The following is a 15,266-nucleotide window of genomic DNA, read 5'->3' as shown; positions in this document are numbered from 1 at the left end:
TTTTAAATTTTAGTTATTTAATAGAAATATATCTATGCGGAATACAGTTGAAATCGTGAACAAATTTTATTACAGAAACTTATCTACAAACTAATACTCAGATTACATAATAATTTTTATTGTTTGTACAAAATAATGTTTTGTACTAAATTGAGAGCATGATTAATTAAAATACAGTGTAATTAATCAAGCTTTCATATTCTTATAACAGAAAAGTATAAGAAAAGGATTTGAAGTTCGTCGTATAATTAGTACCGCGTGTTACAGAGCACCTCATTAAAAGCGCGCGACTCGAATGCAATCCGGTTGTATATTTCAGCATGTATATGCATATCTTGGCATGTATATGCATATACATACAGACGACTGCTGCTGCATTTACCTTCTTCTCTTTAACGCATTTCAAGCGCAGTCTTTCGCGAACGACGCGCCGACTCGTACCACTGATTTCATTTTCTCGACTCTTGAAGCAAGAAGAAACTTATTTTTATTTTTAGAGACATATAAAATTTGTTTGAATTTTAACAAAACATCTTACAATATAAAGAAAAGCGCAACATACTAAACCCAAAGTGCTTCGCATCTTGCGATATAAGTGAATTAAAATGAAATTTTTATGAAAATTAATACTGTAAAGCACCGTACAAATAATATTTTGTATTATGAATCCATCTTTTAAAAAAGAATAAGAACAATCGATAAAGATTCATATTGTAAAATTATGAATTCCTAAATTTTCTTATATTTATGCTTGATTCAAAACTTTTCCAATTCTTTTTCTATTTATTTTTTAAGATTTTCATAAGATTAAGTAACTAAAGTTTTTAAAGGCAAACTTTTTGACTAAAATGTTATCTATTTGATTAATGAGATATAATTATTTTCCTGAAGGATCGACAGACTTCATCTATTATATACAAATCAGCAACATTAACGGAAATGTACAGTGTACACGTGACACCGGGAAGATCTTCGGATCGGAAGAAACATTCGGGCAGTATGGACAGCGAAATCAGAGCGTATGGAGGACGGAGGAAGCAATCGATTTCTGTGAAGCTGAAGAACTACATCCGTTCGCAATTTCAGCCTGACTCCACATCGGGTGAGTCGGAAAAAGTTTAGCATCGGATTAATATCGTGTCTCTAGTTTTTTTTAAAGTCGAACTTGCAACAAATTTTTAAGATTAAATTTTTATCGCCAATTTTTGCTAATTGATTTGTTCATATATTTTATAATTATTGAATCTGTAAATGTAAATTTGACGCACGCTTAGTAGATTTTTTATGCATGAACTTTATTTGTTTATTATATATTAATATACAATATATCCTTATTGTTTATTATATATTAATATATAATATATATCCTGTTTATTATATATTAATATACAATATTCTAATATATTCTAATATACAATATATATTTCGCTGCATATTTTGATTATAAAGGTATATATAAGAATCTTCTATTCTTGATTTATTAATTATTTTATCTATATATTCTTTTCACTTTCCTCATTATTTACTTAGCTTGCTATTTTTTATATCATATATAGAATGTAACATATATATATATATATATATATATATATATATATATATATATATATATATATATTTTACATTCTATATATAATATAAAAATCCTAATGTTGAAAGAGAAAGATCTTTTTAACATGAAAAAATTTTTAATCTTTTTCATATCGCGAGATATCACAACTTTGCGTAAATGATATTTCAAGTAATAATTAATATAAGTATATTTTATCTATCTCAGATTTACGGAACACATTTGTTCTTCTTCTTTTTTACTTTAAGATATAAAATCCTAAAACGTATTTTGTTCTATAATAAAGTATTGTCAATGATTCGAAGATGAAAAAAATATACGTTCAGAGATAGGTTGGTTATCTATCTCCCAAATGTTCTCAGCTTCCACTTCTCTGTTTGCTATTAATCTATGTTCGAATATCGTTCTCGTTTAAAGCCGAGAAAATAAATGCATGTGTCACTCACTGGAAGTAATACCGAAACACGGAAGAGCGCGTTAATGACTTTCGTGCTAAAATAATCTCTCGTAAAATAATTACTTAAGTGTCATTATGCGGTTCGCGAAGATGAAAGGAGAATGGGACTTTGGTTGTCCCAATTCCAAGTCGGAATAATAATGATTCAGAGATCCTTCCCTGTAGTATGAAAGAATCTTGATGATTCCGGAGAAACAGTCGTTTATTGTCATTCTGTGACTTATAGAGAACGTTATTCGTTCTAATTATAAACATTTAATCTATTTACTGTCATAAATACTTTGAGCGAGTCTTACGTTTTCGTCGGCACACTTGAAATGTCATTGCAGAAGAGTGAATCCGAGATTGGAACGATCATGTCATCGCCGATGGACGACGACTCGTATTGATTCATCCACACGTCATTGATGGGAGCCTCGGGAATGTCGCCGACGATCTCCTTCAGAATATCGTTACTGGGAATGGTAGTCGTGTGCATCGTCGTCGTGTCATGTTGCGCGAATGAATCGCTAGATATATTCGTCATTCGCATACCTTGCGATGCATCATTGTACAACATCCAATAGGGCGAGAAGGAGTGTTGCCGTTGCTCGGCTGTGTATCTTCGTTCGACCGAACAGCGACCATTATTCGTCAAGGCAGATCGCTGCGAGACGATCGGGGCCACGTAGCAGTAAACGCAGGATGTTTGACTCAACTTGGAGTAATCCACTTGCTTGGACACGTGGTAGTTCAGGATGTTCTCCAGATTATTGTTGGTTTTGGCGGTCCATTTCGGCCAGAATGACTCTATCGTTCCTGATTGACGAAATATCATTTAATTAAAACACCAGGAAAGAATCGAAAAATAGAATCTCTTTTTGAGAAATTATTATTTATGAAAAATGATTGATGAAAAAAAATATTTTTACGAAATATTTTACATGAAAATGTATTTTTTTCCTTAATATTTTTTTTAAACACATGGTTGAAAATTTATATATGTGTAAAAATTTATTTTTTATTTTTTATATTTATTTTTTATATCCATCTTTTTTTTGTATTTATGTTATTTATTTATTTATAATAGTAAGAAAAATTAATAGAACAAACGCGCACCATTCACCGGTCTCTGCATATTAGCTGCATCAATTTCATGATTAACACCATTTCCCATTCCTGTCACAACATTGTTTTGTTGCTGATCCAGTCTCTCATTTAATGTATTGTTTGTTTCTTGAGTAAATCGAGGATAATGGTACTGATATTGCTGATCGTTCGCGTAAGTATTTTGCTGATTGTTTTGTTCAAAAGTGTCCACGTTGCGGAAATAACCTGTTCCTATCTCTCCATTGTGTTTGCCGAAATTTTGTAGATAATAAATATCGTTGGGATCGTTAACTATCACGTCCGTACCAGTCACATAATTGGCCGCCTGCGCCTCAAAATTGAAAAAGTTTTGGCTGCCATTATTATAGGCGGTATCAGTCTGATACTGATAAGGTAGATTATTTTCTGCATTTGCGGTAGTTACGGTGGGATCTGTGTTGTTGTAGTAGATTGCGTGATATACTTTGGAAGACTGGAGGTCAGTATCAGGCATCTCCATAACACTGGTGATTGTCCAGTTCTGGTAGGGATTCGGCCGATTGTCTATGTCACCGGGAAACCTGTACTGATCATCGCTGGTCATTGCGCCCTGCAAATGCGGAATCTGCTGAGACATCAGATTTGCCTCGTTCAGCAGAAACTCGCCTCTGGTGTTTTTCAACAGGCTATAATATTCATTGGCGTTGGTCTCAAGCTGATCCTCGTTCTCGTTATTCTCCGATTCGGCTGTCAGGGTATCGGAATTATCTAGCAGGTTACTGGCCCAGAAAAGCGAGCTGGCGATCTCGCCCAAATTGGCACCCACTGGTGCCTGCAGCATCCTCTTCAGCAGGAATGAACCTTGCGAGCCGCTTTCGGGTTCCTTCAATACTTCGTAGTTCGGTCTGTCGTTCGACGAGATCGCCAAAGGATCTATGTGATTGATCAAATTCGCTTTAGAATAACTTGATTCATTGAGAGGAACTGTTTGCAGATTGGGCGACATCGGGGTGGTCCGCAAGTCCACGATACTCAAATCTTGCACCTGGTTGTTATTGTTGTCGCACGCTTGAAACTCCCGTTGAATTCTCTTGAGCAAGAATTGCTTGAACTCCTCATAGTGCGGGATCTTGGCATCGTCGTCCTTACTCACGATCTCCTCCTCGGCACCGATCTGTAAAAATGGGAAGCACTTTGTCCGAAGTCAATCATCGCCGCACGATCGTTACGTCGTGAAAGCATATGATAATGCAATGTATTTGTTAACTCTTTTATAAAAGAAAAAAAAATAGGAATATGATCTACACGACAAACTTTATATTGACATGATTGAATTACAAAATAGAAATTTATAGCAGCTCACCCACTGATAAGGCGGCTGTTGCTGAGGCTGCTGTTGCTGTTGTTGGCAATAATAGTCATCATCGGCCATCATATAGTCTGGACTATGCAACGGCGTCGATGTTATTCCGAGTCTGGAATCTTTCGATTTCCTCGTCTTCCTCTTACGACTCTTTCTCAGTTCTTGTAGCAGTTGGCTGAATTCCGCTTCATTTCCGTTTTTGGCGGCTTGCAGGACTTTGATTAACGCTTTTTTCTGCAATGAAGAATTTTGATAAAGCAAAAATATCGAATGCTCATGAAAAATGAAAGCACATAAAAATGAAGTAAATTTTTTTACCTAGAAATTCTTGAAAAGTATAAACTTTGAAAAATTTTACGTATACGAGAAATTTACGCATGACATATGTTCTTGACAATTTACGAATAATAAAAGAATAAAGTCCTCGAGAGGATCGAAAATGGAAAATATTGTTCGTCGACATTGAAAATCTGATAATTGATATTTTGAGAATGCGAAGGCTAAAATTTGTGAATGTAATTAAACTTGGTTAGAATTTCGCATACCTTCTTATATCGTGAAGCTATACAAAGGGAAAAAAAAATTGTTTAACCATTTGCCAAATGTAAGCAACCTTTTTACATCGATTATTCATGTCCATTGTTGGAACAAGTAAATGGAGATGAACAATAGCGTTCAACCGGTTTTACGGATCGAATATATCCGTTAATCGCGATTAGCCCAATCTCTTCCGATGACAAGAACGATTCTGACATTACATGGACAATTTGAAGAGTAATTAAGATCTTGGTTAGAATTGCCGGTAACATCTTTAATTAATTTTAATCATAATTAGACTGAGATTTGGTAATTTTCGATTACCGCATTTCAGTTTCGTTAAAGATGTCAAAAACTCCTTGAATTACAATCGGATCACGATGGAAAATTTGATTTAATCTTGCTTCCGGGGCATGCGGAAGATGACAGGCTCAAGATGATAGAATTAAAACGAACGAGGAAGAGGAACAGCGCCGTCCGGGACGGCGTCATCGCCGTCATGACGATGACAGCTCACCTTGACGTTACCCGGTATATGGTACCTCAGGGCCAGGGCCTGCAGCTCTTTGTAGGACAGTTGGGTGATATCATCGCCGACGTTCATGCTGCCGATGCTGTTGTATGGCGGAATTTCGTCTGCTTCGTCGCTCACCCGAACCAAACGGATTTCGAATTTGAGCCGACTAACTTTTAGCGCGAAACGCCGTAAAGTGTCGTTCTCAGAGAGGGACCGCGACTCTATTAAATTTGCACGATCAGATGCTGCCATCCGGACCAATCGGTGGACCTACTGATCGATTGGTTCGTGAAATCAAAATATTATTGATCGAGACAACTTGGTAAATTTACTTCAATCATCGCGCAAGAAAAACGGACCAATCCCGATTATGAAAATACCTCTAGAATAGTAATTTAGAAAAGGTAATAGAGCTAGTACGAAGGTATAAATTTGACTTCGAGTAGTAATTGTCGCGTTTAAATTTTCTGTCATTTCTCTCTCTATCGTCATTGTCTGTGAAATTTATCGATGTACACCATGATCATAAATTTCGTATGATATATGTGACGGTGATGATTGCTACTTACTTTTCTCTATCAATTTCAAGCTCTTTCGTGGTAATTTTATATGTAAAGTTTATAACGATTATATTTATGGTACGTATGTACGCGAGAAAAAAATTTAAACTCGATCATTATTTTAGCTGGTGAGTTTTATTGTGATTATTTTGTTTCCATAAAGTTTTTAGTGAGAAATAGATTAAAATAGAATGTATTATATATGATAAATATTATATATGACGACTTAACTATTATTATTTGCAACGTGTCTCGACAAACTGCGTCGCAAGTGAATTCTAGTTCTCACACGTGTCACTTTGCATATCGACTTGCAGGTCGCGTTTGTTTACATGGAAAAAGTGACGAACTTTCAGTCGAGTACTCATAAAAAATTTACGCAAGTTCAAGATTGAAACGTATCACATACACTGTGTGACGGAAGTTTACGGTACGTCTGAGAAATGAAGAAAATATAGGCATGATAAGCACAAATGGATTTAACCGACTCGACGCAGAAGTTATTTATTTTATTTATAAAAAATTTATAAAAAGGTAAATTTAAATATGTATATATTTATTATTAATTATATAAATACGTTTACATCATGGAGATTTGTTTCTAATCGAGACATCGAAACTTTTCATCGTACTAATTACAAATTCCGGTGATATCGACGTTTTATGCTCTGATATGTGACGTAAAGGCGAAAATGTTTTGAATTAATAACTCTCTGCTATTTTTGTAGAAATCCGATGCGAATTGATCTATTTTACTTCGTCGATTTACCTTCTCCTTAGAGAATGTGAAATACCAAATATTCAGAAAGGAACATATTGCTTGCTTAGACATTTCAAACGCATTTTAGAAAATCCATAAATTTCGAAAAAATATAAAACTTATTTTTTTTGCAAAAATCAATAATTTAATAGCTAAATTAAATTTGTTAATTTTAAGGGATGGAATAATTAACAGGTAAAATGTTCCAACTTGTTAACTGCATTGACGTTTCGCGACAAGTTCTTCAATAATAGTGGAAAGACGCATTAATACGCAAAATTTAAATAAAGTAGTTAACAACGACGTTGTATTCTGCAGTCCTGTTTCGTGAGATGCATACAATGTTCACTACTTCTTGAAAGCTTTTAACGTTCGGGGCTTTTCTGTAACTTTGAAAAAAGCTTTCAAGAGTTTTAATACTACTTTTATTTTTAAAGCTTTCAAGACTTTCATAGTTGTTAACTGCTTTCTCCACGACAATTTTAATTTTAATAATAGTTTTAATTTTTTTACGTCTACTCTTTTCTTACTAGATTTTCTCATTAAAAATCAGAAATTAAAAAATTTTTGGAAACTTCTTTTATGTCTAATAAGTAACTGAAGTTTCAAGAAAAGTGAAATAAATTAATATTTTTTAACTTTCTATAATCAAGATGAGAGGGAATTAATTGTGTCTTTTGTTAATTCAAAGCCTTTTCAGATTTAATTTTTATCCTTTCAATGTCTAACTTATTAGCTAAATGTATGTAAATTTTTGTTATTGATAAAAACTGGAAAATTTATACATACTTTTATTTACAATTTTTTATTAAAATATAAATTTTTCGAAATTAAAAAAAAAATGTTTTAAAAGTAATATTGATTATTCGATAATAACATTTGAAGTAACTCATAAACTTTTCGTTCCAAGTGACTCCAAGTTTTCATTGAACCGTCACCGTCGTAAACTGTCGAAGATCGTCGCACTTGCGCGCTGAGAAAATGACATGCGACACGCTTTCCCAAGAACCTTCCGATGCTTCAGTGTGACATCGACGCGTCCGCAGCCACCAGTAGCAGCAGCAGCAGCAGCAGTAGCAAGTAGCAAGTAGCAATAACAGCAGCCAACGGCGTATCTCTTGCGCAGCATCCGCAACTGCGTTGTGATTCATTCTCGCCCTCTCATCCCGTTTTCCGTGCGTGAGCCAAGTTCCTCGTCGGGAAGCGTGTCTCGGAATGCGTCGCGCAGATAAGTGGTGGTGAAATCAAAACCCGATAAACCCGTCTCGCCACCAATATATCAAGGGCAGGCCGAGCAGGAAGTGTTGTGCGGCTGGCTGATGAAGGCGCGGAAGAGTCGCGATAAAAGTAAGTCTAGAAGGCGAGAACGACAGTAAAAAAGAAAAAGAGAAAAGGCTGCTGAACGAGATCGAGCTCTTCCTCCTTTTTACTTACTCGCCTCGTATTTGTGCGTGGCCGTTCGATATATACTCAACGTTTGTACAACGTTTGCACAGCCATTGATACTTGGACCAGTCGATCGACTACTCAGCGGAGAGCGTCGTTGACAAGTGGAGCGACAGCCGGGGGTGATAACTGCCGAATGCAGCACCAAGGTGCGATGATCAGTGATGGGTCCTCTTTTCTCTTCTTTTACACTTTTCCCCCCCTCCCCCTCTTTCGCCCTATAGACACGGGTTGCCGGATCTGTTTATCTGTCTGTGTCTTGTCTGTGTGTACATAGTAATCCGGTGTTCTGTGAATGATAATTTTTGCGTAGGTCTGAGTCCAACCCTTGTCGCACCAGGACTGTTAATGTGTCAAAGGTCATATCTTTCGACTTGGTACGAGTCTTTGGATGCCTTCTCGGGTGATATGCTTGGATACCACACTTTCCCTAATCTTTCAGATCTTGTTGCTATCGATTTTGGGACGTTTAAATACCCTCTGGCTTTCGAAATTCGTGAAATTGTCCGCTTCTCTTTCATCCCCTTTGACTAATCGATGTATTTATCTCTCTACAGCGATATCGTATATATACATATATATACATATATATTTCCACACACACATTCTGAAACCAAAATCTGAACTTTTAATTCTTCAACACTATTTTATAGATTCTTTACAGCAAATATTTTAAATAACCCTTGGATCTATGAATTTTTATAGCTTTCTCGAGATTTTTAGATTTTTAAGTTTTTTAGCTTCAATTAGCTATCACCTCTTCTGTATCTATTTACATACTTTCTGAAACTAAAATTTTCCTATATTCAAATTATATATATATATATATATATATATATATATATAATTTAAATCTTCCTTTTTTAAAACATTTTTTAAAAATATTATAGAATTTAGGATTTTTAGATTGTTAGAGTCTTCGATTTTTGTTTCTTAAAAGAGATCCAGAGAAAGAAAGAGATATTTCTAATCTCTTTCTCTTTCTCTACATTTTTAGATTCTTAAATTCTTTTGCATTTCTGCATTATTTTGCAAGTTTAAAATGATAGTATAATAGTATATATAGTATTTACACAATATAAAGCAAAATAATATCGAGAAATTAGAAAAAAATGAAATTATTAAATATTATAAAGTATTATAATATTAATAAAAGTATTATAAGTATTATTAAATATTATAATTAGGAAATTAGAAAATATATAATTTTATATTCTTTTTATCTAACTTTTTGCTTGTTATATAAATAATAGTAATATATTTACAAATGTATTAGTGATTATTTTGTTTTTATAGAAAATCTGTGCTTTGAGGAATTTATTTTGGCAGCAAAATCTTTCGCGTATCTTTGCAAGTATTCACGCGCAGCTTCCACAAAAAGAAGGGGTGATCAGGAAGCTGCTGCGGGATAGGAGCTGCAACGTTACCATAGCAACCCCGGATACCCGGGACCAGAGCTAATGGTCGTAGCATGCGTAAAGAATGATCGAAACGTCGTAACCCTTTAGCTTTAGAGGGAAAAAGTGATTCATGACATATGATCTTTATCATAAAGAGAAGAAAGTGATTCTTGATATGTGATCATTAATCATTAGGGAACATAAATTTGTGATGCAAATTTTCGTCTATATTTTTCTTGAATCTTTCGATTTTTCATATTACTGAATAGGCTAGCCTGCTTTTATACAATTTATAATTTTTAAAATCTAGAGTTTAGAGAGTTCTCAACTCTTGAGTTTGTAGATCTTTTAACACTTGAATGTCCAGACTTGTTTGTACTTTTAGATTTCACCTTTATATTATTTTCTGTTTTTATAGATATTTTTAAATTTCTTCTATCGTATATAAAAGGTCAGTCACCTAACTTGACGACTTTAAATAAATCGTAAAATACTTGTTATGTGAAAAAAATTGTTTAAACAAAAGTTTTATGGTATAAAGGGAGACATTGTACAACAGTTATTTTTTGCTATCTTGCACTTTTATCGAGATATAAAGGTCACTTTCGGTTTTTTTAAACAGAACGACTCTAATTTTTTTTACATAAATCAATTTCTTGCAGTATCTGCGTAAATAGTAGAATGGACCAAAAATTGAATACTTTATAAGATATTTCATACTTTAATTTTACATACAATTTTGTATAAACAATGAAATATCTCGTGAATGATTCAATTTTTGGCTGTTCTACCCTTATAACTTTTTACGCAGAATATTACTGCGAGAAATCGATTTATGTAAAAAAAATTGTCATTCTAAAAAACCAAAAGTGATCTTTATATTTCGATAAAAAAGGTAACAAAAAATAACTATTGTCCTATACATATGTCTCCCTTCATAGCATGCAACTTTTGTTTAAACAATTTTTTTTCATATAACAAGTATTTTATTTAAAATCGTCAAATTAGATGATTTAACCTTTATATTATTGTAGAGTATCATTAATCAGCTTAAAAGTTTATAGTTCTCTATTAAAATTCTATTAAACTCTTTGATAGTAAACTTTCATTATTGTTTGAGTTAGTAGTGTAGCAATGAACACGGTAGTTAATTAGCTCGTTAATTAACATTGCCATGAAGATTTTTATAAAAATCAAGAGTATAGTTTTTATAGTTTGCATCTGTAAAATTGTTATATATATATATATATATATATATATATATACATAATTGTTTGTATTACTTTTATAAAATATCTTTAATACTCAAATACTTATATCTTAAATATTTTTAAAAAGTTTTCTCTTTAGCAATTGTGGAAATACGCACTTATATTACATCTAAAATTAAAAACATACACTTAACTATCTTTGATTAAATTTTATAAAGTAAAATATTCACCGAGCACTTGCAAAATGTAATTTTGCAATCTTCTTCTTCGAGCTCTTTTACAATCTTTCTCAACTTCTTCAACGATTCGCACTGCAGAGACAAGGTCGTTCGTTAAAAAATAATTTTACAAATTTAATTAAATACAATTAAATTAAAAATGTTAAATTATTTATGAAATTTTATGAAGTTAATTAAAATATTAATGATAACATTACGAAATTATTTTATCTTTTTCCTAAATTTGGATTATATAAAATGTTAATTTTTAATCTATCTTTTTAACAAAATTAAAAAGTGTATAGATTCTTTTAATTATTATAAAAAAAACGAGCGACCTCGTATAATGTGACCACTTCCGCGAATTTCCTTCACCCCTGTTGTCTCTCGCTTCTCACGATTTCTCTCCGTCTGCAAGTCTGTGCACTATGTAGGTCCCCTAGAGTAGAGCTACCCTTTTTTCAGAGATGTTAGGATCACGATGGTTTTCTTGAAAAAAAGAAAAAAAGATAAGAAAAGATCCCTTCTATATTTTTCTCACTCAAGTAGAAAAGAAGAAATAAATAGAATCGCCCTTCCTCGTCACGTGCGACGGGGAGTTGCGGGAGTCCTTCGAGCAAAGGTTCGCGCTTTCTCCCCGCGCACTTTGACAAGAGGGAGGGTGCGAGAGGGAGCATCTCGAAGACGCGACGCAGTCTTAGGAGTGAAAGGTTTGCGAACTTGCAGAAGGAGAACTTGAAGGACTCGGGGACGTTTTAGGGAGCTCCGGGGGCGCCGTAGCCCTTGGCGGCCGACACAAGCCGGAGGAGCTCGCCACTCTCGCGGCTACTACCAGGTTTTCGCGGAAGGAGATCCAGTTGATCTACCGCGGCTTCAAGCAAGAGTGCCCGTCCGGTCTGGTCGACGAGGATGCCTTCAAGCAGATCTTTTCACAGTTCTTTCCGCAGGGAGGTAATGAAGGGATAACAATGGTTGCTGATGCTGCTAACACTGATAAATACAAGTGTTACTTTATCACATTCGCAAATTTTTAATTATACAGAAAATAAAGTGATCTTATTACAATAAAATGTAAAATAGAATTTTAATAGTATATATCTTTCGAAAAAAATATGGGAATATTTTTTATTCTTTAAATTAAATTTCGTTTTTATTCCCTAAATTAAAAAAAATTACGTGAATCTTTTGAAATAGCAGAGTTCCATTGATGGTTGAATTAAAAACTATATAGATGGTAAATATTTTTTTATATATGATTTTAAATAAATTTTTAATTTTTTGGTTTCTCGTAAATCTTTTAACTTTTTTAAATGACTTCTATGTTGAGAAGAAATTATAGACTTTTTTGTATTATTATTATCACTCTTCTATAATCATATGTTTTAGACGCAAGTCAATATGCTCACTACGTTTTCAACACCATGAAGAGGAAACCATCGGGCAAAATAAGCTTCGAGGTAAGCGATATCGAAATAGGGGAAAGGGATAAACGCTTTAGAGACTCATGTTTCCACAATTTCAAATCCTCTAAACTCTTATCAAATATATACCGTCTCAGTTTTTCGAAAGACACAGTTTTAATCTAAATTTTAAACTTTTCGAATAGGAATTCCTCACTATACTGTCGAAGGTGTCAAGAGGATCAGTGGAAGAGAAGCTACAGTGGGTGTTCGGGCTATACGATCTGGACGGCGATGGTCTGATAAGTAAAGAAGAAATGTTAGACGTCGTGGGATCTATTTACGAGATGCTAGGTCGTTACACACAGCCACAAATCCTCGAGCCGCATGTGGCCGCTCGCGAACATGTCGATCGTATTTTCCATGTAAATATTAATATGACATTCCTTTGTATATGATATTCAAAAAATTATGATTAAGATATTCAAAAAATCTGAATTAAAAATAATTAAAAATGAAATAAAATATTTAAATGTCAGACAGGAATTTGTATTATAACATATATTTTTTTAATCTTGAAAACTTTCGAAATCATATACATTTTATCATTTATTCTGAGAATAAAAAATTTCTTTTAAATATCTATTATTATATATAGTAAAATTTTATTTTAAAAATTAGATTCTTTATTTTATAATTTTCAATCGTATATTAATACTTATAATTAGTATAATTTTACATTAATTCATGATAATTACTAATATTGTTAATTATTAATGATTAGTTGTAATTAATAACGTCTTATTTTTAGTTAATGGACGCAAATAAGGACGGCGTGGTGACCATCGAAGAGCTGGTGCAATGGTGTTCCAAGGACGAGCAACTATTGAGAAGTCTCGACACTCTGGACACCGTATTATGAAATCTCAATTTATTATCGGAAATTTCAGTATCAGATTATCAATTACGCTTTGAGCAATGATTATGAGGCACGCAAAGTACCGTGAATCTTCCCATCGATTGACCCGTCTCTCTTTACGTGAATAATTCGCTACGCAAATTATCAATAATTATAAATGATTGTGCAAACGAAAAATGAAAATCAATTGAGAGCGTTTAAGGAATCTTTTATGAAAGGAGAAATAAGAATCAAATTTCTTCGCGAATCGTGAATTTATAAATTAAAGACATAATGTAAAATGCAATAATTCAAGGTGTCGTTTGTTAGAGAAAATCAAATGCAATCAGAGTCAGAAGTCAGAGTGCTATTGTTTGAGACATGTCTTTAAGAAAAGACGCTGAAGAATCCATTCGCACGTGTCTTTTGTAAATATGTACGTATCCGGTTTACACACATCTACCCAGTCTTTCATATATAACACTTCCAGTACGTCACTCACTCAATGATAGATTTGAAAAGAACCGACAATTTAAGTCGCCTTTAAAATTTCTTAAAGCTCTACAGCTTTGGAAATTTGAAAAAAAGAAGAAGTTATATATTAAATTTATATATATTATATTTATATATTATTACAAAATTGTTAAATATTATTATATATATAATCAATCATGATACAAAGAGTAAATTGTTCGAAATACTCAGTTTTCTTGCAGAAAAATAAGTAAAATGAGAGCAATGGATATAAATTTTATCTGTCAAAAATGACGAGTTTATAATTTATCAAAATCAAGGATCAATTTTAAACTTTTTGAATTTTTCATCAATTTCATAGAATATATTACAATTATAGACATTTGAATTTACTTTTTTTTATAAGATTATTATAATATCACAAAATATTGAAATTTTTTACAGCTTCTGGATCTTCAATAGTATATGATATGTATATACATTAATTAATTGATCTTTTGGGCGTAAGTCTGCCCTATCTCTTTAAGATTTCCAAATTTAATCTTTCAATCTTAATGTATTATTGTGAATGCCAAATTTGGACTTTTTTAGGTATCGACGAAACGATACTCTTCTTGGACCAAGTGAAGGAAACCAATATTGTTCTATTATCACCTGGTCAATGCCTCATGTGATTATCCTGTACCTTATTATTATACATAATGTTATTCTAATATTAATACAGTATATAGAATTATTATTAGACTTAAGATGAAAAACTCATTGTCTGCCATGCGTGATGTCAGTGATAAATGCAATTTTTTTCCAATTATTTATCTTAATATTATTTTTCATTTTGCAATTATTTAAATTTTAAATCCTTCGATTATTACAATCTTGCATTGGACTTTTATACGCAATCTAAACGCGAAACTTAAATTTCTGGAATGCTTGCTTAAATCAGGTCAGGAGAAATTCCTAATTATTTAATTCTTTGGTTTCAAGGTTTTTATTTTTGAATTCTAAAGAAGAAGGATTTTTTATACAATTCTCTTTATCGTATAATCTTCGTGGCAGATAAAACGTGTATCGATACCATTACCATTATTATTATTACACTTGTTCTTAAATTGTTGAGATTTAAAATTTGATCTCTCTATACACAGAAATGAACTATATTGACTTTGTTAAGAATATTTCGTAAAGTTTATTCTCGTTCGCATATATATCGCGAATTTTCCAGCGTTTATGAGCGCAAAATACACCCTTCGCGAGTTTATTGAGATTAGCGTGTAGTGTGTACATATACATATATATATATATATATATATATATATATATATATATATATATATATATATATAATCTTTGTTAAAGATGCATGTACTCTTACACATGCATACTTGAA

The 15,266-nt window shown here is 32.7% G+C and overlaps 2 protein-coding genes across 7 annotated transcripts; one reads left to right on the top strand and one right to left on the bottom strand.

The window, feature by feature from the left end:
* Window positions 1-44: 44 nt before the first annotated feature.
* Window positions 45-14,909, top strand: LOC140675133 (A-type potassium channel modulatory protein KCNIP2). 5 transcript variants are annotated; one of them, XM_072909237.1, is made up of 8 exons: window positions 5,883-6,150; window positions 6,390-6,606; window positions 7,743-8,179; window positions 8,329-8,427; window positions 11,834-12,058; window positions 12,494-12,564; window positions 12,714-12,932; window positions 13,319-14,909. In XM_072909237.1, exons 3-8 carry the CDS (start codon window positions 8,152-8,154, stop codon window positions 13,427-13,429), a joined length of 753 nt encoding a protein of 250 aa, XP_072765338.1. In that variant the 5' UTR covers window positions 5,883-6,150; window positions 6,390-6,606; window positions 7,743-8,151; the 3' UTR covers window positions 13,430-14,909. The 5 variants fall into 5 exon arrangements, with proteins under 5 accessions (XP_072765335.1, XP_072765336.1, XP_072765338.1 ...); XM_072909236.1 differs by having other exon boundaries at window positions 5,883-6,200; XM_072909238.1 differs by lacking the exon at window positions 8,329-8,427 and having other exon boundaries at window positions 5,883-6,200.
* Window positions 1,954-5,805, bottom strand: LOC140675125 (uncharacterized). Of its 2 annotated transcripts, none has more exons than XM_072909211.1 (4): window positions 5,513-5,805; window positions 4,459-4,692; window positions 3,126-4,287; window positions 1,954-2,825 (listed from the first exon to the last, which is right to left on the bottom strand). In XM_072909211.1, the coding sequence occupies exons 1-4, from the start codon at window positions 5,762-5,764 to the stop codon at window positions 2,320-2,322; spliced, it is 2,154 nt and encodes a 717-aa protein (XP_072765312.1). In that variant the 5' UTR covers window positions 5,765-5,805; the 3' UTR covers window positions 1,954-2,319. The 2 variants fall into 2 exon arrangements, with proteins under 2 accessions (XP_072765312.1, XP_072765313.1); XM_072909212.1 differs by having other exon boundaries at window positions 3,126-4,269; window positions 5,513-5,804.
* Window positions 14,910-15,266: the final 357 nt, after the last annotated feature.

The sequence above is a fragment of the Anoplolepis gracilipes genome, chromosome 17, assembly GCF_047496725.1.
Source record: "Anoplolepis gracilipes chromosome 17, ASM4749672v1, whole genome shotgun sequence".
Taxonomy (NCBI): Eukaryota; Metazoa; Arthropoda; class Insecta; order Hymenoptera; family Formicidae; genus Anoplolepis; species Anoplolepis gracilipes.
Note: the sequence above shows the minus strand (reverse complement) of the source record. Positions and strands in the feature narration are given on the sequence as shown.

Excerpts from the sequence above, each read along its gene's own strand:
- LOC140675133 (XM_072909234.1), top strand. Across the intron at positions 1,103-11,833 it reads TCAGCCTGACTCCACATCGG|AAGGAGAACTTGAAGGACTC; the intron begins GTGAGTCGGAAA and ends GCGAACTTGCAG. Across the intron at positions 12,933-13,318 it reads ATGTCGATCGTATTTTCCAT|TTAATGGACGCAAATAAGGA; the intron begins GTAAATATTAAT and ends TCTTATTTTTAG.
- LOC140675125 (XM_072909211.1), bottom strand. The coding sequence starts at position 5,764 with ATGGCAGCATCTGATCGTGCAAATTTAATAGAGTCGCGGTCCCTCTCT. Across the intron at positions 4,693-5,512 it reads ATATACCGGGTAACGTCAAG|AAAAAAGCGTTAATCAAAGT; the intron begins GTGAGCTGTCAT and ends TCTTCATTGCAG. Across the intron at positions 2,826-3,125 it reads TATGCAGAGACCGGTGAATG|GAACGATAGAGTCATTCTGG; the intron begins GTGCGCGTTTGT and ends TTCGTCAATCAG.